The 23,337-nt window shown below is 50.9% G+C and overlaps 16 protein-coding genes across 16 annotated transcripts; 7 read left to right on the top strand and 9 right to left on the bottom strand.

Moving 5' to 3' along the window:
• Positions 1–51: 51 nt before the first annotated feature.
• Positions 52–1,305, top strand: KL911_004936 (uncharacterized protein; the record flags this gene model as incomplete). Its single annotated transcript, XM_043200282.1, has 1 exon — positions 52–1,305. One exon carries the CDS (start codon positions 52–54, stop codon positions 1,303–1,305), a length of 1,254 nt encoding a protein of 417 aa, XP_043052295.1.
• Positions 1,306–1,317: 12 nt separating this feature from the next.
• Positions 1,318–2,322, bottom strand: KL911_004935 (uncharacterized protein; the record flags this gene model as incomplete). The annotated part of the gene is made up of 1 exon (XM_043200281.1): positions 1,318–2,322. The coding sequence occupies one exon, from the start codon at positions 2,320–2,322 to the stop codon at positions 1,318–1,320; it is 1,005 nt and encodes a 334-aa protein (XP_043052294.1).
• A 32-nt stretch (positions 2,323–2,354) lies between these two features.
• Positions 2,355–3,809, top strand: KL911_004934 (uncharacterized protein; the record flags this gene model as incomplete). The annotated part of the gene is made up of 1 exon (XM_043200280.1): positions 2,355–3,809. One exon carries the CDS (start codon positions 2,355–2,357, stop codon positions 3,807–3,809), a length of 1,455 nt encoding a protein of 484 aa, XP_043052293.1.
• A 51-nt stretch (positions 3,810–3,860) lies between these two features.
• KL911_004933 (uncharacterized protein) lies at positions 3,861–5,198 on the bottom strand (the record flags this gene model as incomplete). The annotated part of the gene is made up of 2 exons (XM_043200279.1): positions 3,861–4,189; positions 4,553–5,198. The coding sequence occupies 2 exons, from the start codon at positions 5,196–5,198 to the stop codon at positions 3,861–3,863; spliced, it is 975 nt and encodes a 324-aa protein (XP_043052292.1).
• A 125-nt stretch (positions 5,199–5,323) lies between these two features.
• KL911_004932 (uncharacterized protein) lies at positions 5,324–6,016 on the bottom strand (the record flags this gene model as incomplete). The annotated part of the gene is made up of 2 exons (XM_043200278.1): positions 5,324–5,894; positions 5,970–6,016. The coding sequence occupies 2 exons, from the start codon at positions 6,014–6,016 to the stop codon at positions 5,324–5,326; spliced, it is 618 nt and encodes a 205-aa protein (XP_043052291.1).
• Positions 6,017–6,290: 274 nt separating this feature from the next.
• On the bottom strand, positions 6,291–7,898 carry KL911_004931 (uncharacterized protein; the record flags this gene model as incomplete). Its single annotated transcript, XM_043200277.1, has 1 exon — positions 6,291–7,898. One exon carries the CDS (start codon positions 7,896–7,898, stop codon positions 6,291–6,293), a length of 1,608 nt encoding a protein of 535 aa, XP_043052290.1.
• A 123-nt stretch (positions 7,899–8,021) lies between these two features.
• Positions 8,022–9,887, top strand: KL911_004930 (uncharacterized protein; the record flags this gene model as incomplete). The annotated part of the gene is made up of 1 exon (XM_043200276.1): positions 8,022–9,887. One exon carries the CDS (start codon positions 8,022–8,024, stop codon positions 9,885–9,887), a length of 1,866 nt encoding a protein of 621 aa, XP_043052289.1.
• A 35-nt stretch (positions 9,888–9,922) lies between these two features.
• Positions 9,923–12,346, bottom strand: KL911_004929 (uncharacterized protein; the record flags this gene model as incomplete). Its single annotated transcript, XM_043200274.1, has 1 exon — positions 9,923–12,346. The coding sequence occupies one exon, from the start codon at positions 12,344–12,346 to the stop codon at positions 9,923–9,925; it is 2,424 nt and encodes an 807-aa protein (XP_043052288.1).
• A 401-nt stretch (positions 12,347–12,747) lies between these two features.
• KL911_004928 (uncharacterized protein) lies at positions 12,748–13,020 on the bottom strand (the record flags this gene model as incomplete). Its single annotated transcript, XM_043200273.1, has 1 exon — positions 12,748–13,020. The coding sequence occupies one exon, from the start codon at positions 13,018–13,020 to the stop codon at positions 12,748–12,750; it is 273 nt and encodes a 90-aa protein (XP_043052287.1).
• A 75-nt stretch (positions 13,021–13,095) lies between these two features.
• Positions 13,096–13,882, top strand: KL911_004927 (uncharacterized protein; the record flags this gene model as incomplete). Its single annotated transcript, XM_043200272.1, has 2 exons — positions 13,096–13,182; positions 13,340–13,882. The coding sequence occupies 2 exons, from the start codon at positions 13,096–13,098 to the stop codon at positions 13,880–13,882; spliced, it is 630 nt and encodes a 209-aa protein (XP_043052286.1).
• Positions 13,883–14,065: 183 nt separating this feature from the next.
• On the top strand, positions 14,066–15,016 carry KL911_004926 (uncharacterized protein; the record flags this gene model as incomplete). The annotated part of the gene is made up of 1 exon (XM_043200271.1): positions 14,066–15,016. The coding sequence occupies one exon, from the start codon at positions 14,066–14,068 to the stop codon at positions 15,014–15,016; it is 951 nt and encodes a 316-aa protein (XP_043052285.1).
• Positions 15,017–15,110: 94 nt separating this feature from the next.
• KL911_004925 (uncharacterized protein) lies at positions 15,111–16,349 on the bottom strand (the record flags this gene model as incomplete). Its single annotated transcript, XM_043200270.1, has 1 exon — positions 15,111–16,349. One exon carries the CDS (start codon positions 16,347–16,349, stop codon positions 15,111–15,113), a length of 1,239 nt encoding a protein of 412 aa, XP_043052284.1.
• Positions 16,350–16,426: 77 nt separating this feature from the next.
• Positions 16,427–17,730, top strand: KL911_004924 (uncharacterized protein; the record flags this gene model as incomplete). Its single annotated transcript, XM_043200269.1, has 2 exons — positions 16,427–16,467; positions 16,584–17,730. 2 exons carry the CDS (start codon positions 16,427–16,429, stop codon positions 17,728–17,730), a joined length of 1,188 nt encoding a protein of 395 aa, XP_043052283.1.
• Positions 17,731–17,790: 60 nt separating this feature from the next.
• On the bottom strand, positions 17,791–19,030 carry KL911_004923 (uncharacterized protein; the record flags this gene model as incomplete). The annotated part of the gene is made up of 2 exons (XM_043200268.1): positions 17,791–18,567; positions 18,650–19,030. 2 exons carry the CDS (start codon positions 19,028–19,030, stop codon positions 17,791–17,793), a joined length of 1,158 nt encoding a protein of 385 aa, XP_043052282.1.
• Positions 19,031–19,107: 77 nt separating this feature from the next.
• Positions 19,108–22,452, bottom strand: KL911_004922 (uncharacterized protein; the record flags this gene model as incomplete). The annotated part of the gene is made up of 1 exon (XM_043200267.1): positions 19,108–22,452. The coding sequence occupies one exon, from the start codon at positions 22,450–22,452 to the stop codon at positions 19,108–19,110; it is 3,345 nt and encodes a 1,114-aa protein (XP_043052281.1).
• A 128-nt stretch (positions 22,453–22,580) lies between these two features.
• On the top strand, positions 22,581–23,333 carry KL911_004921 (uncharacterized protein; the record flags this gene model as incomplete). The annotated part of the gene is made up of 1 exon (XM_043200266.1): positions 22,581–23,333. One exon carries the CDS (start codon positions 22,581–22,583, stop codon positions 23,331–23,333), a length of 753 nt encoding a protein of 250 aa, XP_043052280.1.
• Between the last annotated feature and the right edge of the window lie 4 nt (positions 23,334–23,337).

The following is a 23,337-nucleotide window of genomic DNA, read 5'->3' as shown; positions in this document are numbered from 1 at the left end:
TTTTTTTTACATGTAATATGGATGTCTTTACTTTCACGGTTTGGTAAGTCGATGCGAGGCGCCTTGCCCGACCAAGTCCTTGTGGCGGTTTCGGGTGGTGTTGATTCCATGGTGCTGCTGGACTTGACTCGCAAATGGGCTAAGATTACCGGCAGTCCGTGCCGTATCCATGCCATGACTGTGGATCACGGATTACGACCCGAGAGCACAAAAGAAGCGGAGAACGTTCATGAGATCGTGCGCAGCATGTGTCTGGATCACGAGATTGTTCGTGTTTCAGAAAAGATCGACCCCAAACAGCTGGAAAAAAGTGCCAGGACATGGAGATATAAATTAATGTACAAGAAACTGGAGTTGCTGCACATAGACAATCTGATGGTGGCACACCATTTCAACGACCAGCTAGAAACGTTTTTGATTCGCTTAGCCACTAACTCGACGCTTTTCGGTCTCTGTGGAATGCGGCACGTGTCCTCGTATCCCATTCTCGATCCATTTGGCAGCAAGCGTATATTGCGGCCCATGTTAGACTTTCGCAAAGAAGAGCTCTACGCATATGCGCGCGAGCATAATCTGGAGTGGTTTGAGGATTCTACGAATTATCAGCCCATCACGCTGCGAAATAGAGTCCGCAGGTACTTGCAAACGGGACAGATAGATGAGAATACCGTTGAGCAGCTGGTATTAAGCGTACGTGGGGCAGTGGACGACGTTGAGAGCGATTTGCGACAACTGGACAAGGAGATTTCAGTGAGGTTCAACTCGCGTCTTCTGAAGATGTCGATCGTCATACCGTTAGCGGTTTTCGAACGCTTCCCGCTGCTGTCTCTTGACAGGTTCATATTCGAAACGCTCCACTGTGTGTCGGCCATTTCTAACTATCACCATCGCTATACGACGATCGACTCAAAACATGCTACAGTCAACACAAACGAGTGGTCGCTTTCGGAGGCGATCTTGGACAGGACGGTGCCTGAAAAATTCAATCTCCTCAAGTGTCTGGTGAGGGTGGTGCGCTCTGAAAATAATATCCATCTTCTGATCACCAGGGCGACTGAAAAATTCAAACAGCCCGTCGAACGCGTGGTGAACATCGCCTCCTCTTGGTCTGAGTGGGAGTTGTTTGATAACAGAATATGGTTTCGCGCGAGGGGCAAGCCAGGGTCCTATACCCTTAAATTGGAAGCCAACGGACTGCCGGCCTTTTATCATGAAGGGCAATTTTTGTGCTATCCTACCATTAGTGGCTGTGGCTTTTTGGAAGTTCAGACTATGACGAAACCAATGCGTATAATGCAAATGTAATATATTGTACAATTATTCCTCGAAACTCTCGTCTTCGCTTTCGCTCTGCTCATCCAGCTGGTAGGTGATCGAAAGACTAAATTGAGTTTCGATAAAGCGTAGTAGTGATGCATATCGAAATTGGACGGAGTACGGGAAAACCTCCATGTTGGTGAGAAATACCTTGAGACTGGTCTTGAGCCGCGAAACCTTGACAAATTCCTCGGTATGTGAGGCAATCTGTTCTAGCTGGCTCTGTAAATTCTCAATGAAACGCTCAAAGAAAGCAGCTTGTTCGGCCACCAAATCAACACATTCAAGGGCAAGCATGGTGAGGCTGTACCACTGCTCCAAACAACAGAAATTGTTGAGCACCAGCAAACCAACAAAACAGAAATTGTGCTCGTTGGTGAACCTGTCGGTCGTGAAGAGGGCAGTAAAATAGTCAGACTTGTCTCTGCTGTACTTTGAGAGATCCAGCTTCACCGCTTTTAAGACTGCCTTTGGGTTTGTCTGTGTCAACCGGAGCTCGCCGTTCTGCCTGTTCATGTCGAACTCAATGACTTTTCGCAATTCGAGCAATTCCGCCGTCGACGAGTCGGACGTTGTGACAAGCTCGCTCGTCCAGTCACTCTCGACACTCACAATCTGACTGTAGTCAAGGTGAAGCCCGAATTGAGGCCATTTATTATTTTCGATATTGGAGTAGTTCACCATGTACGGTAGCAGGGCCTCGAACTGGAAGGTGCGTCCTCTACCAAAAACAAGCTGATTTTCAACGCTGATACTTTCAACCGTCAGCTCGCCTTCTACTACGTCTATCGAAATGACCTCGCGATCTTGGCACTTGACGAATTTGGCGGTCCTCGTGTTACTCAGTTGATTGGTAAGATGGACAAGATGGACGCCATTCGTGACCTGCTTGATGCCCTGGAAACTGACTTCATTGGAGAAGTCAAAAAAGAAAAAGTCAATTCCAAAGCTCAGACCTTCAGGAAGTTTCTTGGCGAACACAATGGTAGTTCCAACCCATGTCATGAACAAAAAAAATCAAGAAAATAAATTTATTGATGTTGAAGATAGGACTCGAAATACATGCCCAGCTGAAGTCTAGCGGAAAGCTGTTTTCGCTCTCAAAAAACACAACGTCGCTTCTGGACGTTCGTCCAAACACCACCACCTCGTTTTTCGACGTGAGTCTGCCTGGAACGCAGCCCAAGCTCAACAAAGAGCCGTTACTTCTGGCCCTCAGAACGGCCCTCGCTCTCAACTGCTCAATAAGCGAGGTCTCGACTTTCGATCGGAAACATTACTTTTATGGAGATCAGCCACTTGGCTACCAGATCACGCAGCACTACCAACCGATCGCTAGAAACGGCTACCTTAATCTGACCAAGTATGATCTCCCGGAAGAAAAAACTATCCGCATAGAACAGATTCAGATTGAACAGGACACCGCACGAACTTTGTACAAAGAAAAAGGCCACAGCAATGTGGACTTCAATAGATCCAATATCCCTTTGATAGAGATGGTGACAAAACCGGACTTTTCCAGTGTCGAGGAGGTCAGAGCCTTCATCAAAAAATTTCAGCAGACTTTGGTAAATCTAGGAGTTTGCACAGGAGAATTGGAAACAGGCGCAATCAGAGTGGACGTGAACTTGTCTGTGGACGATAACAGCAGGATTGAAATTAAAAACTTGCCCACGACGTCGGCTATCGCCGCGGCAATCCGCTACGAATATAAAAGACAGTGTCGTTTAATCGAAAAGGGTGAACCAATTACGGAGGTCGAGACGCGAGGCTGGGATGGAAAGAAAACACAGAAACTGCGTTCAAAGGAGGACGCAATTGATTACCGCTACATGCCGGACCCTGAGCTTCCAGCAATCAGACTGAAACTCGACGACATTGTGCCCAAGATTCGCGCCACGCTGCCACCATCTGTGGACGAACGATTGGAGGAAATTCTTCGAGAGTACGACATTCAGCTTAGAGATGCCAACATCCTGTTGGCTAACCACAAACTGATGGAGTACTACAAAGAGCTTTACAATAAATGTGTTCAATCAGGCGTGCCTAACCCTATTAACTGGCTCACACACGAGCTTCTCGGAAGTTTGAGCAAATCCAACATGGAGTTTGAAAAGTCGGTCCTTGATGTCGATAAATTCGTGGAACTCCTGGTGGCATTGGAGAATGGCCTGATGACCAAGACGAACGCAAAGCTGCTGCTCCTGCATCTTATCAACAACCCACAAGATCAGGAAGAGCCAATTTCTCAGCTCTTGGAAGAATTCAATCTTGCCAAGACAAACGAAACAGAGCTATTGGACCAGGTGACCGATAAAGTCATTTTTGAGAACCCCAGCGTGGTGGAACAAGTCAAAGGAGGAAAGCCCAAAAAGCTAAACTACCTTATTGGACTTTGTATGAGAGCCAGTGAAGGGAAGTTCGACCCAAAACTGATTGAAGATAAACTGAAAGAGAAGCTGTCAACCTTGCCAAATACTACCAAAACATGAAAACCAATATTCGTTAACTGCGATGCAATTAAACCTTACCTGTTAGTCCCGCTAAAGCATTTCCTCGACGCCTTCCAACTGTCCAAACGTGTTCTCTCCGCTGTATAGAATATACAAAAATCCGTCTTCATCTTTGTATTGTTCATAGATTGTGCTCATCAACGACGCTGTTGGGGGTAGTATATCATTCACAAAGATGAAGATGGCTTTTTCTGATGGCAGCTGAATTCTCTTTCTAATCACGTAAACAAACTGGCCCACGGTCAAATCGGACGGGACCAGGTATTTGCGCTTGTCAATTTCAGGGATGTCACTCTCTTCGACTTTCTCACAAATGACTGGAATTCTGTCTAGAAACTTGCCTCTGATCCTGGAAGCCTCTGCCTTTCTACGCTCTAGCGATGTTAGTATTGGTATGCGCCATAGAAACTTACCAAATGGGTGTTCGTCTTTGAATTGCGATCTCATCTTGTATACGGTGATTGACTCCGAATGAGATATACGTAGTGATTTCTCGATTGTTTACACTTGCTGTAGTATTGCAAAGAAAGGAAGTTTGTTTCCCCTCGATAAGGGCAAATTAATTTTGACACACGATAAGAGTGGCACGGGCGGCAGATGGCAGTACAAAAAAACACAAATCGGCGCGACGATCGTCCATCTATCTTAATATACATTACATCAATCGGAAAGCAGGTACGAGAGAACCGTCAGCAGAGTCAAACAGAGCAGAAACCAATAACCGTGGTAGTGATATGACGGTTTGGGTTTTATGCTGGGAAGCTCCGGGGTTTCATTGTCCATCATGCTTTGCGACGGGTAGGGGGCAGGCTCAGAAATTTCAGAGGCACCACTCTGCTCTGTTTTTGCCTCTATATGGCCTTCAGATTGTATGTGCTTGCTTTCGTTTCCCAGCAGGATCTGGCGTAGCCGTCTGAGGCGCATTTCTCTGGCTGACAAAGCGGTCTCTTGGGCAGTCAATTGGCTCTCTGGAGACCCAGTTTGCTCAATGTGGTGCTTCGGTTTCTCGTGGAGAGTGTCATAGAGCCTTGCGCGATTCGAAAGACGAGATTTCAGCGTTCGCGGGGGTGGGCTGAGAGAGCTGTCCAGTTTTATAAAAGACGCGTCGTTTTTGGTTATGAGACGCGGCGCTCGTCTGACTTCCGGCTGCACAGCATCATATTCTAGCGGGAGCGGTTTGCCAAGGTCTATTTTCACGCGTTCTGCTTTGGAGGACGGGTTTATCGAGGTCGTTTTCTCGTCACTCACCAGTGGCTGTCGCACTAAGGACTCGTGGGGCGTACCGAAAGCGCGAAGCTTTATTTGACGGGAGTCAGGACGCGGTCTGGATTGCCTCTCTGTCTTAGAAACCCAGTGCGCAGATTTCATCGGCCATTCTACTTCGATTCCAGCTGGTAAAATAATTCGACTACTTATTAAATAAGTTGGAGTTCATCGACGCGCGTCGATAGTCCATCGGCGTACGGCCTGACATTTTTTTTGGGCCCGCCCAGTCAATTGATTGGCTTGTCCTCCGTCAAAAGTGAAGTGATGCTAATAGAGGTGGGCGTTGTCTTCGGCTTGCTGAACGTGGCCGTGAAGTCTATGGCAATTGCCGCAGGCGCTCTATCATGGTTCTGGGGCTCCTGCACGGTCTTGCTCTGAGAATCGGGCGGTAAAAATTTCGGCTTATCCGTTTCTCGAGCTACCGCTAGTTTCTTTCGTCTTCTAATCGTACTCTTTTTGAGTTTCACTGGCCGATGCTTCCCATGCAATTTGTAGTACAGCCCACAGGCGTTGCAAATAGTTTGTCCGTATTCGTTGCGGCGCCATAAGGGGGTCACCGTGGTGGAGCAGTTGGTACATGCCACCACAAGGGGCTGTTCTTCGTTGTTTTCGGACTTGACCGTAGCACCTCTCGCATCCTCATGAGAGATCAGTACTCGGTTATTGTATGACGGACACCCATCGCATGAGCTGGAGCCGCCAGTACCGTTACAATGGCCGCCTCCCTTGCAGGATCCTTTTCCAATTGACTCGGGGTTCACTGGAACTAGGTTGGGCGGTTTTTTCAAATCCACAGGCCTGGAGGCGTTGTTCGCTCGGTAGTAGAGACCGCAAGCGTTGCATGCCAGCGCCCCGTTTGAAATCCGTCGCCACAGGGGAGTCTTGGTTGTTCCGCAATTAGCACAGACGTGGTCCGTCATTGTAGGTGCAAAATTCGCCCAAGATTATTAATAAATCATGGATCTCTGCGACCAGACTAATCTATGCTATCACTGTTCCGAACGCCGGCCGATGCTGCTATTTTCAGCCGAGTGCTTTGCTTTATAATAATAGCCTCGCGTACACCACGATACGGCCGAATATCCTATTTGGGAAAACTTGCTAGATGGGCACGCCCTGGCCAATCAGATCGCTTCTGTTTGTCAGCAACGAGTTTTTTCTAGCATTACGTTATATCTTACGTGTGTATATCTCTCATGCCTGTGGCTGGTCTTTCAACGACGAGCGTCCTGCCTTAAGAAGTTCGTCACACAAGAGCAGGTTCGACGCAATTCCCGTGGCAGACGAGATCGCGTTTCTGATCACGCGGAAGGAGTCCCATATTCCGTCCACGGTAGGGTCCATCGGCTCGCCTGAGTTGAGGTCGATTCCGACCGTCTGGCCCTCCTCGATCTCGTCCTGGCACGCGGAAATGGCCTCAAGCGCGTCCAGGCCGGAGTTCTTGGCCAGTGTCTTGGGTATCACCAGCAACGCGTCGGAGAAGGCCTTGGTACCAGGCTTCAGCTTGCCCTTGTTGGCCTTGGTCTCTAGAATGTGTTTGGAGGCAGACATGTAGAAAGCCCCAGCTCCTGGGACGAGCATCTGGTCCTTGATCACGTTGGCGACCGCACGCAATCCGTCGCGGATGGCGTCCTTGGTCTGCTGGACCACATGGTTATGGGCACCCTTGATCAGGATGGTGCAGGATTTAGGATCAGCGTTCTCGGTGACAAACGTAAATTTCTCCTCGCCGATGGTCTGCTCGTACACCAGGCCCGAGAACCCGAGAATGGCCGGAGTAAGGTCGTCGACCGAGTTCTGCGCCTCTCCTCCACAAACAAGCTGCAATCTCTCCATGTTTCTTCTCTTGGCTCTTCTGAGCGCGAGGATGTTGTTTTTGGCCAGCACGTCCAGCGACATTGGGTCGATACCCTTTTGGTTGATCACCACGAATCCTTTGCTTGGGTCGTTTCCACACACCTCTTTCTTGAGCTCCACGATTTTGCGGAGCTTGTCGTCCACGAACTTCCTCTCGCTCGCAACAAGCTTCTCTCTCTGTTCTGCCGACGAGTAGTAGAACCCAGAGTTCACCTCTGTTTTCTCGTACTCTAGCGACACGTTCAGAATCAAAATGTATGCATTTTCCACCCGCTTTGGCATGTCTGGGTGTCTGGCTCCATGATCCAGCACAAGGCCCTTGATAAACTTTGTGTCCTTCGCTGTCTCGTGCATCATCGCCATGATCTCGATCATGTGCAGGTCCAAACTCTCGTTGTCCTTCACGCTGAGCACCGCGTCCGTCACAATTGGCGTCAGCACGTCTGTGAGTTCCTGGTTCACCTTGGTCGCCAACGACGACCGTGCAACTTGCAACAGCAGCTCTCTGTCCAAAGCTTCTGGTTTGACCACGAACGAGTTCAAATATTCAAGCGTCTCCTCTCTGGCGGCCTCAAACCCGTCTGTCAGCACGCGAGGATGGATGCCCTCGTTCAAAAACCTCTCTGCCTGTCGCAGTAACTCGCCAACAAGGAGAACCACGGTGGTGGTGCCGTCGCCGGTAATCTCGTCCTGCGCCGACGCAGCCCGCGCAATCATGACCGCGGTCGGCGACTGGATCTGCATCTCGTTCAGCAGAACCTTGCCATCCTTGGTAATCTTGATGCTGCCGGCGCCGTCCACCAGCATCTTGAGGGTTCCTTTAGGACCGAGGTTCGTGCTCAACACATCCTGCAGGCCTTGCGCAGCAGTAATGTTCACCTGCAGAGCCTGCTGTCTGCGGATAGATTCGGCCTTGGGGTTCAAAAGCTGAATTGCAGAAGACATGGTGTTTGATTTAGGTTTTCGTGTCTGCAATTTTTTTTCTCGACAGTGTTAGTGGCACGTCTCCTGCGATGGCAGCTCGATAAGGGAAACATAGAGGCCATCAGCTTTGCAATTAAAGGCAATATGACCGAGCCTCAGGTTTCCAACACTTTTAGCGCCCATCGCTTTCTCTCTGGTCAAGCAATTGAGAAGCCTGTCTCTGCAAATGGAACGGCAAGTTTTCTGTGGTCCAAGGTGAGGGGCCGCGTGGAGTTAGACAGCAAGACGGAACAGAAGACAAGTGCCTACAATATTCGGGAGTTTGGTGACGAGGGAGAAGTGTACATGGTTCATGACGACTGCATTGAAGTCTGGGATTGGGTGATTCCGGGAAAAATGCAGTCAGATCGCCGTCTATGGATGGTAGCCAAAGTGACCGACCTTGTGCCAAGGGGCTTTGTGCTCAAGGTGTTCCCTATATGTTCACGGAGACATCTGGGTGGATATTTTGCGTTGGTACTTGTGCGGAATGCGTATAAGGAGCTCCAGTTTCTAGTTGTCGACTTCAGCGCAGGGAACGTGACTGGTCTCACGTATGCTTTTACGGGTCATGATGTCAACTTCGTTGTTAAAGGTTTGAAATCTACACATCATTTTGCAATAGGCTCTTCGAATGGCACCGTCGTGGTCTATAATGTGCGTTCCAGGAAACGGCGTGCCACCTATAGCTGCATAGTGGTCAATAACGAGCCCGTGTTTGATCTGTGTGGAGATTGGCTGATCTATAACGCGCCCTCGCAGTCTAAATCCTTGAACAAATGGCGAGCAGAGCACGATCTTACACCGCTTAAGCTGTCCAGACACGTTTCGCTGCTAAATAAGCTCTGGAAAGGCTTGTCGAAAACAGCCTTGGACTCGGTGCTGATGTTTTCTGAAATTTCGCACTCAAAATTCAGGAAATTCTTCAGTCGAGAGGGCCTTGCACAGAGCGGCGAGCAAGCTTCGGGACTGTCTACTGACGACGACGAGCTACTTCGAAGCCACAACTTTCGCGAAATGCTCGCCGCCATTCTCAACACTCTCAACGTGAACTCAAATTATCTACTGATGGTTGACCTTGCGCGCAATCAAACGATGTTTTGTTTTTCTCCGCCAGATGGCTGTTCAGCAGTCTCTCTCTCGCCCTTTGACCTGAGTGTTGCCACCGTGACAAATAGGGGTGACGATGTCTATTTGTGGGATTATTCTAAGTTCGACAAAGACATCACGCTGCTTGATAAATACAAGCGTGGCAAGACTTCTGCCGTGATATCTGATATCTTGTGGACCAGCAACAACCAGTCGCTGGTACTTCTGAGCAAGCCTAACGGCTCAGTACACTTGTTTGTTAATGAGAGCTTGACCGGCATGCTCCAAAGCCGTCCGTCTAGCCGGCAATTGTCCGACAATCAGAACGCCGAACAGACACCTTTCGACTGGTGCATCTCCAACGCAAATATCAAGAAAATTTCGATTCCCACGCTGCCGATGCCGTTGGACTATCAGCGATACCATACCGAGATCAGTGCTCTCACAGATGCGGGCAATGTAGTGCGAATAGACCAGGAGACAGGGAGGATGGTTTGGAAGTACACACCGCCCGCGGCCCCATCCACTACCAGCATGACAGGAATGAAGGAGGTGGCGCCTGTTCCGCTGGAGCTGCAGCCCGTTGATCCTATCGCCGAAGCGGAGGTGGAGACGTGCAAGCCGTTCCCGTTTGTCTACAACAATAGACGCATACAATATGCCAAATTCAAGAACGCCAGCGAAAGCCTGCGGCTCGATGGTTTTGGCAGTGTGGTGGCAGACTTCGAGGACGTCAAGTTTGGACGCTTTAACGGTAGCGTAAAGTTCCACAGCACGAGAAGCGAGGAAGAGCTAGCTATGGCTGCGAGCGACAACTGTGGCTCTGGCGTGGCAGAGAATGCTGACCAGCCAGCTCAGACCACGGAAGCACCGCTACAGTGACTCAAGATGGAGACATAATTAATGAAATACACAGCTTAACCATTGTTGGTGAAGAGACAGTGATCAAAGTTCTCGTTCTTGCCGGTTGCTCCGTTCAGGTTGCCCCACCATCTTGGGAAGTTGTGAGTGGTGTTGGGACCGCCGGCACCGAAGATGGTAAACGATAGGATGAAGATGGCGACCTGGCAGCCACCGATCAGCGCAGCAGCAACAATGTAGTTGTACTTCTTGAAGTAGAGAGGCTTGTACTTTCTGAGGTAGAACTGCGAGACGAAGGCTGCGATAAAGAAGGTGGTGATCGAGGAGTTGACACCGACACAGAGCCAGCCGATGTACCAGACCAGGACAGGAGTCTTGATGTTGTCGAATCCCCAGGTTGGTCTCAGGCGGTGGGCAAAGTAGAATGGCAATGGAAGACCTAGTCCAATGACCAGGGACAAAGGCACCATGTAGTAAGTTTTTCCAATGGTGAACATCTCCTTGGCCAGAACACCCCAAGCGATACCCTGGGTGTTGTACTGTTGGACGTTTTGACCGGACCAGATAACGGAGGTGGCTTCGATGTCTTTAAGGAGATCGAACTGCGAGTCGACAATAGAGTTCATCATGATGTAGTTGAAGATGGCCCCGATCACCGTTCCGATCATCTGCGCAGCAAATGTGTCTCTAGGAGGAAGCTTGACGTAGTAGCCGAGCTTCAAGTCGTTCAGCAGAGCGAAGGCCTGGCCGACAGAGTTGTAGCCAAACAGCGTGAAGTACATGTTTGCCAGAGGAGATGGCTTTGGCATGGAGAAGCCACCAATCATCTGGACCACGGTCTGCATCTGGGTGCCACCAAAACCGAAAATGGCCACAAGACCACCCAAGAACAGCGTCAATGGGTACGACAGCGCCATGGCAAAAATCAGCATGTACCACGGCAACCCGGAGTCAGATTTGTACAGACACACAAGAGCCACCATGAAGGACAGGACGAACGTGACCACGTACCACCAGGCAGGCACCTCCTTGTATCTGAGCATGGCTCTCATGTGGGCGTCGTTGTACACGTCAGGAAGGACGCCGTCGGAGTTGAGTCTTGGGTCCTTGTCCATGTTCTTCCAGAACTTGAGCGTCTCGAGTGTGAACACGCTCTTAATGTTGCGGAGGTAGTTCTTGAGCGAGGTGACCCAGTAGAAAGCAGGAGCCAGTTCTGTGCGGTTGAACAGCAGCATGTGCGTGACGGTGGCACCGACAGAGAGGTTGGTGGCAATGAGATAGACGACGTAGGTACCAGTCATGTAAGGAACGCCCTCTTGAGCAAGCTTTTCTTTGTCCAGGATGTTGTTGGTGAGAATGGCGGTCTGGTTGTACACGAGATAGTTTCCTGGCTCAGAGTCTTCGTAGTAAAGAGACTGCGACAGGAATGGGAAGTTCTTGGATTTCCACACGTTTCCGTAGTAGACACCGCAGAACACGATGATACAGAGGAAGTAGCCAATCAGGTTGTTGACCGTGGCGGTCAGCGGAATGGTCAGCGGCGAAGCAGTCGAGGCAATGTAGTTCCAGTCGAAGCAGAAGGAGAGCAGCCCCAGACCCTCGTTACCGTTGGTGCCACCAAAAATTCTCGAGACAACAGACGACTTTGGCGCAGCGAGACATGGGATCGAGACGCCGATGAGCCAAGGGAAAATCCACTCTGGAATGATCTCGTACAGGAACATCGCCAGGAAGCACCAGTAGAAAACCTTGAGCTGCTTCTTGGTCTTCTCCTTGTTGTTGTGGAGCGTGTGGATCGTGGTCACCAGCGGGATCGAGTTCGGATAGAACATCTCTGACGGATACAGCAGCGCCTTCTTGAGGCCAAGCCCAACGAGAGAGTAGCCGATCAACTGAGACGAGAAAGTGATGAAAATACCAACACCAGCGTTGATGGACGAGTTGTACCAAAGCTTTTGCACAGCAAGCACTTCGATAGCAAGAGCACAGGAGGAGGCAGACCCAGCCATGATGGTGGCGAACGTGAGCTCTTTCTTGTTCCAAGGGCCTGGATTAATGTATCTGAGCCAGCCCTTGGAAGGAATAAATTTGTACCAGAGCTCTCCAAGCACGTGAGCGATAAGCATGAGGAAAACACCGCTCACAAGAATTGTCTGGGGCTTGAAGTAGAACATGCACTGCAGAACACCACCAAAGATGGCCAGTCCTCCACCGATAACGACGGAGCGCACGGTCCAAACCTGCATCGTTGGGTCGTCGGAGGAGTCGACGATCTTGTCGACGATATCCCTGTTGGTCTTGAACTCGTTCTTGTCGAGCACCAGCTCGCCAAACTGGATGTCGACCTCCTGCAGGTCGTCACTTTTGTACGCGATCTCGCTCTCCTTGCCAAGACTTTTCTCTTTGTTCGTATTGTTGGACTTGAGAGATTTTAGTTCAGCTTCATAGTCGATAACACCGCTCGCTCCTTGGATAGGCATGTTGGAAACTGGACTGTCAAAATGGACACTTGGACACGGCTATATATATCTGGCACAGACACCAAACTTGATGGCAGAACAGCATTAGACCTTATCACCAACAAAAGACACACGGCACCCAAAACCATTGAACTGCATGCATTTACGATAACCGCCGCGGCTACAATAGCAAAAACAATAAGAAAGCGGCACAGATAAAGAGTACCGAGGAAATCGAAGGAGAAGAAAATAGCCAAACGGCAGTCGCTATTGTGTCAAGTCATGAGATCTACAGATTCTCTAGGGCACTTAGGCTACGGCTACGTGAGATTTCGTGATAAACGGTGCGACACCATTAGCTTCTAGTTTGTTTTACGTAAGCGAACATGATACTTCAGTGAAGATCTAACTCATGCAGTATGTCAAAACTTGATGGACTTGTTCTTTTTTCTGGTGTGATTTTTCTTGTACAGGTTGTTTCTCGAGCTCCTCCACCCCGACGTGCTCACCTTCTTGTCGACCTCCATCGCTGGTGCTTCCGTGCCATCGGGCTTCTGTTTCTGTAAGTTCTCCTGCAGCTTCTGTGCGAGTCTTTCTTTGCGTTCCTCGTTGATCTTTGCGTAGTCGGATCCTCTCTTGGAGACCTTCTCCTTCTTTGCCCTGAGCTTGGACTTAGATCTTGCGGAATGCGCCATTTAGAAGAGTGGAAGGACGGCAGCTAGTATGTAAAACTCTTATATTTTTTGGGAAAAAATTTTTGAGGTGCACGGATGTGCCTAGGAAGCAGCCGAGCCACATGCGGCTATGCAGGAAAAACCGACGCGGAGAGAGCAAATAATTTTTGTATCTTGCTTCACGTGACCAGGGCAAGGGCAGGCGGACGAGGTTTGCGGAACAAAAATTGAAAATTTTATATAAACTTATTCAGACATCATTGAGTATCATTAAAATGTGAGTGCCAACCTAAGCGACAACAATAACTAACATTATAGGGCTAACCTACGTACTCAAAAGAGACTCGCAGCATCTGTGTTGGGCTGTGGTAAGAGAAAGGTCTGGCTGGACCCTAACGAGACCACCGAGCTCGCTCAGGCCAACTCCAGACAAGCCATTAGAAAACTGTTCAGAAATGGTACCATTGTCAAGAAGCCAGTGACTGTCCACTCTAGATCTCACGCCAGAGCACTGGCCGAGTCCAGAAGAAACGGTAGACACATGGGTTACGGTAAGAGAAAGGGTACTGCAGAGGCTAGAATGCCATCTCAGGTCCTGTGGATGAGAAGACTGAGAGTCTTGAGACGTCTCTTGGCCAAATACAGAGCTGCTGGAAAGATCGACAGACACCTTTACCACTCCTTGTACAAGGCTGCCAAGGGTAACACTTTCAAACACAAGAGAGCTTTGGTCGAGCACATCATCCAGGCTAAGGCTGAGGCCGCCAGAGAGAAGGTCCTGAAGGAGGAGGCAGAGGCTAGAAGACTGAGAAACAGAGCTGCTAGAGAGAGAAGACAGCAGAGAATTTCTGAGAAGAGAGAGGGAACTGTCAAGGAGGAGTAAGATCAGGTTAATATGTATGAACCGTAAATTTCCACTACAAATTATTTTGTTGTTTATGTAATCGCCCCTTTTTGGTAGCAGCGCTTAAACCAGGGATCCCGCTGCCCCCTCAAATAAATATTCCTCTCTCGCCCTCGTTTCCACTTCTACACTTTAATCCACGGACGTTCTATCAACTTTGCCATGAAATTCTCATTGTTCTTGCTTGCGCCAGCCATTCTGAGCTGGTTCTCTGCCGCCGCCAGTGCCGAAAAAGCCAAAATCTTCAACTTTGACGTTCTGGAAGAAAATGCTCTCAATCCTGATTCTGGGCAGGACACCAAGAACCCGCTAGAGGGTATTGATTTGGACCAGCTAGTCAACGTCGTTTACATAACGCTCGAGCCATCAACCGTCTTTGTCACTGTCACGAGAACTCTCCATCAAGTAGTCACCACTGCCACCACTACTGTGACCGCTGAAACCGACGAAACGCCGTTGTACCCCTTCACAGGCCCTAACTCTAAAACAACGCTGCCTACACTGAACACAACTGCTCCTTTAGTGTCAGTGCCAGCCACGTCCACGTTGCCTGCATCTGGCAACGACACGGTTATCACTAAAACCAGCACAGAGCTCCTCAGCTCGTTCCACATCACGCCGTCCTCTAGTCTGCCACTTTCGACGACTACATACACCGAGGGCAAGCTCGACTTCGTCATCGGAAAGGGGAAAAAGGAATCGACAGATGCGGAAACTGCGTCCTACTACGATGAACTGGCGCAATTTGTTTCCTCAGTATTCTCTCCGCCAACTTCGGAGCTACCATCTTCCACTGGACCTATCATCAGCACGCCGACAGCCAGCTCTTCCTTAACTGCTTGGACCAGTTCTACGAAGTCCAAAACGCACACGTCCACACGGTCGGTGTCCATTGGATTTAGCACTTCAGTGCTGCACAACACGACACACAATTCGACGAGAAACGATCACGACGACTACAGCGACGTTCTCGACGGATTCAACCCTTACAAGGACCTGCCCCTGTCAGACATCGACGTGAACTTCAGCAACGACTCCCCGCGGGTGAGTGCACGAGGTGTTATCATTGGCATGTCTGCAACATTTTTCATTTTCGGTGTTTTTGCTTTATGAGAGCTACACCAGTTTTTACAAAAGGAGATTATTAATTTGTAGTTTAGACAAAAGTTAAAAAAATCAGAAAAAGCAGCTTAACAGTTCTATGAAGTTAAGCACCGACGCCAATGCCGTTGGTGTTTCTATACATGTAAACTCCGTTGCTACCATCGACAAACTGGCACGATCTCAAACACTTCCACAAGGATTTCCACATGTTTTCGTCCGAGTGTCTATAGTGTTTGCCGAGCACCTTCTTGATGGCGTCGGTCGCATCTCTCGCATGGTAGAACGGGACCCGGGAAACGTAGTGATGGAGAACGTGAGTTTCAATGATGTCGTGGAAGATGTGTTGTCCTATGAAGCCAAACTCTCTGTCGATGGTGGCAGCAGCTCCCTTGGCAAAGTTCCACTCTGAATCGTCGTAATGAGGAAGGGTAGGGTCTGTGTGTTGGAGGAATGTCACAAACACAAGCCAGTGGTTCACCCAGAGCCATGGGACAAACCAGTTGACCGCCATGTTAAGCAAACCAAACTGCTTGTACCAGAAGTAGACACCCGTGGCTACCAGACCCAAGCCGAGATCGGAGAGCAGAATGTACCAGTAGTGTTCTGGATCGAAGACGGGCGAGTTGGGATTGTAGTGGCTCTTGCCCAGTTTCGACCAGCCTGGGTGTGGCTGTCCGGTGGCATTGGTTGCAAGATAGAGCTGCAGACCACCGAGCTGCTGGCCAATAAGCTTGATGATCGAGTAGATAGGGGTGTCGTGGACGATTTCAAAGATGTCGTCGTGCTCTGACTGCTCGAGCAGCTCGGCTTTTTTCCACGGGATGAAGACCGTGTCCTTCTGCAGGTTGCCCGTGTGCTGGTGGTGTTTGGCGTGAGAGAACTTCCACGAGAAGTACGGCACGCCGCAGTAGGAGTGCAGCACCCAGCCCACAAAGTCGTTGACCCGCGGATAGTTGCTGAAGGCGCCGTGACCACACTCGTGGGCCAGGATCCACAGGCCAAATCCGAACAGACCAATACCAAACGACTGCAGGCTGTACAGCACGAACCTCAGGGCCTGCGACTGCACGAGCGGGATGTACGTGGTGCCCACCCAGCCGATCGCAGCCATAGCCAGGATGTCTCTGGCGACGAAATGGAGCGAGTACGGCAACGACTTCTGAAAGCAGTGTTTTGGAATGGCATCCAGCACCTGCTTGAAAGTGTAATCGGGCACCGTGAAGACGTCTCCGTAGGTGTTGATGGCTGTCTTCTGCTCAGAGACCTGGCTCAGGGAGCCGATGTTTTTGGACCTCGCAACGGTGGTCGATTCCAGTGCCAGACCGGTAGTGATAGCAGACATGTTGGAAGAAAAGAAATGTTGGGAGCGAAAAAAAAAGGGAGAAAATCCTGCGGCAGGGCCGATGAGAGGCCGAAGAGATGGAGTACAGATCTGGGGCTGGCGAAGCTAGTCATTCTACGTCCTGCGCCCGCGCTACTGCGGACAATTAAGCGCGCGTGCGGATTTACTGGGTGTTTGGGCTGGGCTGAGTGAGCATGGTCGCTGCCAGATCTCGTGGCACTGAAATTTTTTTAGCCAGATCGACACTGCACGGGTCGACGCGTCTGTAGGAGAGGTCCTTAGTGGCAAATTGCTCGACGTCGACGGGCGTACGTGGGGGGTTGGGAGCATGCGAACACCAGCAGACAGGCGCCGCCGAGCGGCAGACCGCTGGATGGCGGACTGCGGTGAGCTCCTTGCCGCTGCCACCAGCAACGACGCCACGCAGATAAAGTGGACGCGCCGGAGTGCCAGAAGACCGGCGTGCGGCCATGTGTGCTCAGGAGACCCGCCAGCAGCTTCTGCAATCCGTCCTCCCCGCCTGCTGGCAAACAGAGACCCGCCACATGGCTTTTATTTGGCTTCACAGTGTGAAAAAAATTTTGTTGTCGCAATTGCCATGGTTGAAGTGAAGAGAACTGTCAGAGTGACGACTACACAGCAGATCCTCAAGGATATTCCCCCCGTGCAGGAAGGCTTCCCGATGCGGGAGTGGGCCATCCAGATCTCGCTCGTGGACGACAAGGGCGTGGAACAGCCGGCGACCTTGTTCGAGAAGGTGACCTACCATCTGCATCCCACGTTTGCGAATCCGGTGCGGTCGTTCAAGAAGCCGCCTTTCAGGATTGAGGAGCAGGGGTGGGGCGGGTTTGACATCCCCATCACGCTGACCCTGATCGAGAAGGGCGGCGAGAAGAAGATCAACCACGACCTCAATTTCATGAAGGAGAAGTACGTTATCGACACGCCCATCACGATCAACACCAACAAGCCTGCGTTGCTGAGCGAGCTGGCCAAGACGGGGTATGTTCCGAGCGCGAACGAGGCGTCTGCGACGCCGGGGGCTGCAACTCCGGGAGCGACTCCTGCTCCAGCCCAGGCGGCGGGCGCCGCGGCAGCAGCGAAAAGAAAGGCGGGCGCGGTTTCCGACTCGAAAATGACGAAAAAACTCAAGGGCGCGGCAACCAAGGGCGGCGTCGACCTCGAGCAGCTGGCGGAGTACCTCACGAAGCTGTCCGAGGACGATCTTCTCGGCGTCGTGCAGATGATCAACGATAATAAGACCCCCGAGATGAGCGTCAAGAACGACGTGGAGAACGGCGAGTTCACCATGGACCTGTTCACTCTGCCAGACACCCTGCTCAAGAGTCTTTGGGATTACGTCAAAAAGCGGGCCGAGTAGATGTAGATGTATTTTACGAGTGTATACAATACATGCGCTTATCCAGTAATTTGCCAGAACCTAGACCGTCCAGACGCGGCTGGTGTGGTCGCGTGAGGCCGTCGCTATGCCCAGTCCGTCCGGCGACACCCTGACCGCACTGACGGCGTCGCGGTGGCCGTCCATCGTGCCCACAACGGTGCCCATCACACTGTCCCAGACCACAATTGACGAGTACTCTGCGTACGAAGCGAACAGCAGACGGCCGCTTCGCGAAAAGTCTATGGACAGCACCCCCGGGTTGTCCAGCGCCGCAACCATTGAGGACTTGTGGCTCAGACGCAGCGACGACGCAGAGTCGCTGATCGAGATCTCCTCTGTCTTGTGCGGCCGCACGTGCTGGTGGACCATCTTGACCGGGTAGTTGGCCAGCTCGCAGTCGGAGCGGATGTCAAATAGTTTCAGCTCGCCGTCGTCGGTGCCGCAGGCAAACGAGTAGCCGTCGGGGAAAAACTTGACGGCGGACGAGTCGTGGGTGAGCGAGATCTGGAACTGTCTTCTATCGAGCGGACATCGGATATCCCAGAGGTTGGACAGCCGGTCCGACGAGCACGACGCAAAAAGATTGCTGTTTGTCGGACACACAGACAGCCCCAACACGTCGCCGAGATGGCCGTTAAAGGTGACGGCCTTGGTGCCTTTCTCCATGTCCCACAGAAATATGGACTTGTCGCCGGAGCTGGTGAGGATCTGGGAGTTCCCCACAAAGCTGAGGTCGCTGATGTACTCCTTGTGGCCCTTGAAAATGGAGACAATCGAGCTTCCTTGCTGGATCTCTGCGTTCTGGGAAGAATGCAGCTTGTACACTATGCACGCGTTCTCGAGGCCGCCGATGGCCACCATGTGACCGTTCGGCGAGATGTCGCTGCAAATCACGTACGGGTCGTCCAGCCGGATCAGCCCCTTCTTCAGCCCCGTGACGGAGTCCCAGTAGAGTAGAAACCCGTCCTGCGCCGCGGTCGCCAGGTGTCTGCTGTCGGGATGCCAGCTGAGCGCGAGCACCTTGTTGAAATGGCCTCTCAGCGTCCGGTAGGGGCGGAACTGGACGCGATCGATGGTGGTGCAATTGCCACTCATGGTCTGGAGAGTTGCATCTTTCACTTGCTGCTTCACTTTTGCCAGATGGTGCATCAGCTGCTTGGACTCCGCTTGCACAGACTGGATCTTCACGCTCAGCATATTGCTCAGTTCCAGCTGTCTCGCGTAGGCGTCTCCCGAACCAAGATCCATGATAACCCTTCAAGACACAACAATTCTCCATCTTGTGCTACCTCACCGCTGCACAGCCACATGTTTCAGATTTTAATATTAACAATAGCGGTGTCTGCGTGATGCCGCTTACAACCACAAATCCAGCTCCTTCACGCTGTAGTCCGTTTTGTCGAAGCACACACGCGGCTCCTCCGCCTTGAGCTCCTTTCCAACCCGATCCAGCCGAGGATAGTACGGCACCAGAGCGTCGCTGTTGTTCAGATACATGCTGTTGTGGACCTGCCAGTACGCGTGCCGCACCTTGCTGGCAGGATGGAACAGCCCGGCGACCACGTAGTTCATCACTATCCCGTATCCGATGGCAACTCGGATGGCTTCCACACTTTCCAGGATCCGAACAATAACGTGCGGCGAGGTTTCCAGCACGTTTGGCCAGATCAGGTTCAAGTAGTGGACAAACGCGTCCTCGTACCCCAACCCCGCACACCCAAGGGCCATGTGTTTCACCACTGTCGCTGCGATCTGTCTATGCACAAGGTCGCGGTCGGTGAAGGCGTCTTGCAGCAGCGTCAAAACCGCATAGACGTAATCTGCCCCCATGTCGCCAATGTACTCGAACATGAACGACATGGACTTCAAAATTCCGTTCTGTACATTGCGGTCGAAGTAGCGGTACTCGTTCATCATCGCAGGCAGCACCGTGTACGGTGAGCACGTTTCTGCCACTATTCCAATGGCCACGGCAGTGCACACGCGAAGCTGTCTCTCCTGGACCCGTAGGTTGTTGAGTAGGGTCACCAGCACGTCTGCCGGCCCAATTGCGCGCGCAATGAGCCCGAACGTGGTGTTTGCGCTCTTGCGGATCTGCTTCTTGCGCGCTTTGAGCATCTCCAGAAGCTCAAAGCTGATCCGCATCCACTCCCGGTGGTTGATGTACTCCTTGCCCCGGTCGGCAATGTCTCCGATCAGGTTGATGGTAGTCTCCTGCACCTTTTCGTGTCTGTTCCGTAGGATCGGAGTCAACGTGGCCAGGATCTGCGATATCGGCGGGTTCGTCATCTCAACACCCAGATTCCGGATAACGCTGCGCAGGGCAGTCAAAATAGAGCCCAGAACGTCAGGATACACCTCACCGAGCGCCTCGTACAAAATCGACGACAGCCGAACAAGCAAGTCCTCCTCGCCGCATATCTTCAAAACAACGCTGCTACGCGCAATCAGATCAGCAGCCTGCTGCCGAACCTCGGGCGTTTTATTTTTCAGGCGATAGAGCAGCGCGCTCATGATGATCATGATGTGCGGCTTGACACGAACGCCCAGCGATACAAGAATGCTGCCAAACCCGTTCAGAACAACGCGGTCGTCGGTGGTCTGCCTCTGGAAAGTGAAAAGTAAACCGTCCAGCAGTCTTTGCACGGTTCTGTCGTCCAGGTCAAAAGAACCTAGGGATGTGACCACCTTACTAGCGGTCTCAACAGCCATCCGCCGGAACGCTTCTGACTCGTCCTTCATGGGCACCAGAATGTGCTCAATCACACCGTTGGGGCCGATCTTGTTTGCAAGCGAAACGGAAGCATCCACACACATCCTCTCAATTCGAGTGTCCAGGGCCGTGCGCCGCTTCCAGAAATTGGAAAAGAACTCGTCAATAATCTTGCCTTCTCTGAACAGACGACCGTCCACGAGCTCCATCGAGCAACACTGCTTGACGATCCGCAAAACCGTCCTCTTCATCTCGTCTTCCGGAGACGAAAATTCTCTCGTGAGCACCCTGAACACCTCCCGAGTATAGTAATTGCTGTATTCCTCATCCATGAGCGGAATAATATACCCAATAGCACGCAAGAACGCAGCGAGTCCACGACCCCTGTGTCTGCGCACACCTTGCCAGAGGGGATCAAGAACCTTTTCGAAAACATCAAACCCATAAGGCGCAGAAGCCTCAGCTAGATTGCTGATGGCCGTGGCTGCCAACGTGCGGACACTGAGGTTCTCGTCTGTGATCGCTTTGGAAACACAGCCCACCAGGCCATTGAGGTATGGAAGTATGCTCGACCCCATCAGAATGGCGATCTGTTGCACAATTTTCACACCCGTGTGTCTAGCGAGCCAGCTTTTCTTGGATCCGCAGACGGCACGCAAAAATGGTAGCAGTGATTGAATTCCCAAAGACGACGCAATCACAGCAAACGTACGCGCAACCGTGTTTCGCACGTAGTCGTCTGAGTGATCGATATCCGGACGCAGGACAGAGATCATGTGCGCCAGACCAGCTGCCTTGGATAAATTTGAAATGATCTCTCGCCCTTCTAACCGTGTGACCATGTCCTCGTCGATCAGCAGCGGCATGATAACTACCAGAATTTTGTGTGCATAGGGTCTTATTAGCTCATCGAGGCGGAAAAGCACTCTGCCAACAACTTTCACCAACAAATGGCGCTCCTGATCTTCGAGAGACTTGCTCATTAGCAGGGGAAGAATAACATTGAATATGTGGTCTGCTCCGAAATAGCGCGCGTTCTCCTGAAGCTGCCGCAATGACACCTTCCGGACTTGAGGGGAGCCGTTTTTGATCATTAGAATGAGTTTCATGCATTGGATCTCTTTCCTTTCATCATTGCTTAGAGTGTCGAGGTTTGTGTCCTTCGTGGTGATCAGTTTACCAAAGACCTTCATGTCGGTCTCTTTGAAAAACTGGATCTCCTTCAGGCCAGGAACATCGTGGATGAGCTGTGGATTGAAAAACTTGAACTCTTGTCGCAGCGTGCTTTCGTCTGGAATCATATACTGGTCGACATTTGTTAAAGAGTTAAACGACGTCAAATCGGGAGGAATGCTAGGGTCCGGCTTATAATCTGCAGGCGGCTGTATCTTGCGAAAACCGCTGGGAAGGAGAATATTCAAATTCTCCTCCGTCAATGGAATGCCGTCAATAACTGGTGTTGGGGGCGATTTCTCTTCAGGCTCGTCTTCCCATCTAGACTTACGTTTTGGCTCCTCTGCTTCCGCATCAGGGTCTTTGACGTCCCATCGACGTTTTCTTTCGCGTCGAGGAGGAGTTCTGTCTCTCTTTCGTAGCTGCTGCGATTCTTCGGTTGTTATTTCGCCCTCTTGTTCCTGTTTTTGCCTATCCTTGAACCGATTAGTCATCGCTTCCCGATAGCTCGAAGGCTTCGAGCCATTGCTGACATCTTCCAGTTCGTGCAAAGTGTCGTACATACGTTGCTGATATGAATTTTCGCGGGCAGAAATCGCCTTCTTCTGGACCTGCCTTGTTAGAGGGTCTTCATAAGATTCTGCTTCCTCGGTCAATTCACGCCGGAACTGTTCCGGAATTGAGTAGGCTCCAGTAAGCTTTGTTCGCTGTCCATTTTCTGACGACGGATCATCAAGTTGAATCACCTTTTGCGACATGCCTTTTGCAGAGCTATGAAGGAATATTTTTTTATTTTTCAACTGTTTAATTTTCATATCGTATCTTGCCACGGCTGGTGGCGTGGCTGAGCTGATGTGTTTAAGAATAGAAAAAACAGAATGTGGAAGGAGAAAAATCCCAAAATTCTAAAAAACATACAGAAAGAGACTTTTTTTTCTTTAGTATGAGCTGGTGCAAACTGCTTACGTTGGTCGCGATTTCCACGTCATACGTTCTCGCAGACGACCCGAACCTTTCGCTTAACGGTACCTGGTCATCCAAGTCAAACACCGTGTTCACAGGACCAGGATTCTATGACCCTATTGATGAACTCTTGATTGAACCGGCCCTGCCTGGTATCAGCTACTCATTCCACGAAGACGGCTACTTCGAAGAAGCCATCTATCAAGTTACTCCAAACCCTAGAAACCACTCTTGTGCAGTGGCCGCGCTCATTTTCCAACATGGTACCTATGAAGTCAATTCGACCGGTTCGATCATCCTTACACCATTTGAAGTCGACGGAAGACAACTTTTGAGCGATCCTTGCAACGACAATGGTGTGTCTTCATATACCAGATACTCGCAAAAGGAGGTATTCCAAAGCTACGAGGTGTCTCTGGATACGTATCACGGAAGATACAAATTGAGACTCTACGAGAGCGATGGATCACCAATGCAGCCGTTGTACTTGGCCTACAGACCGCCTCAAATGCTACCAACTATCACCATGAACCCTACAGCCGACGCCAGTGGCGCATCAAAAACAGAAGCGGGGGCCTCATCCTCCACAGGACTGTCAAAAAAGGTCAAGAGAGCTTTAGAGAATAGATACAGAACCAACGCTGTGAGGAAGTCCAAGTACAACTATGATCTGCTGTGGTATGTGTCGATAGCAATGATCCTTGTGGGAGGATTGATGGTTTGGAGAGGATGATTAT

The sequence above is a fragment of the Ogataea haglerorum genome (assembly GCF_019207285.1).
Source record: "Ogataea haglerorum isolate 81-453-3 chromosome Unknown 81-453-3_NODE_17_length_200138_cov_96.082680, whole genome shotgun sequence".
NCBI classification, from domain to species: domain Eukaryota; kingdom Fungi; phylum Ascomycota; class Pichiomycetes; order Pichiales; family Pichiaceae; genus Ogataea; species Ogataea haglerorum.
The sequence above is the reverse complement of the archived record's forward strand: the minus strand, read 5'-3'. Positions and strand labels throughout refer to the sequence as shown.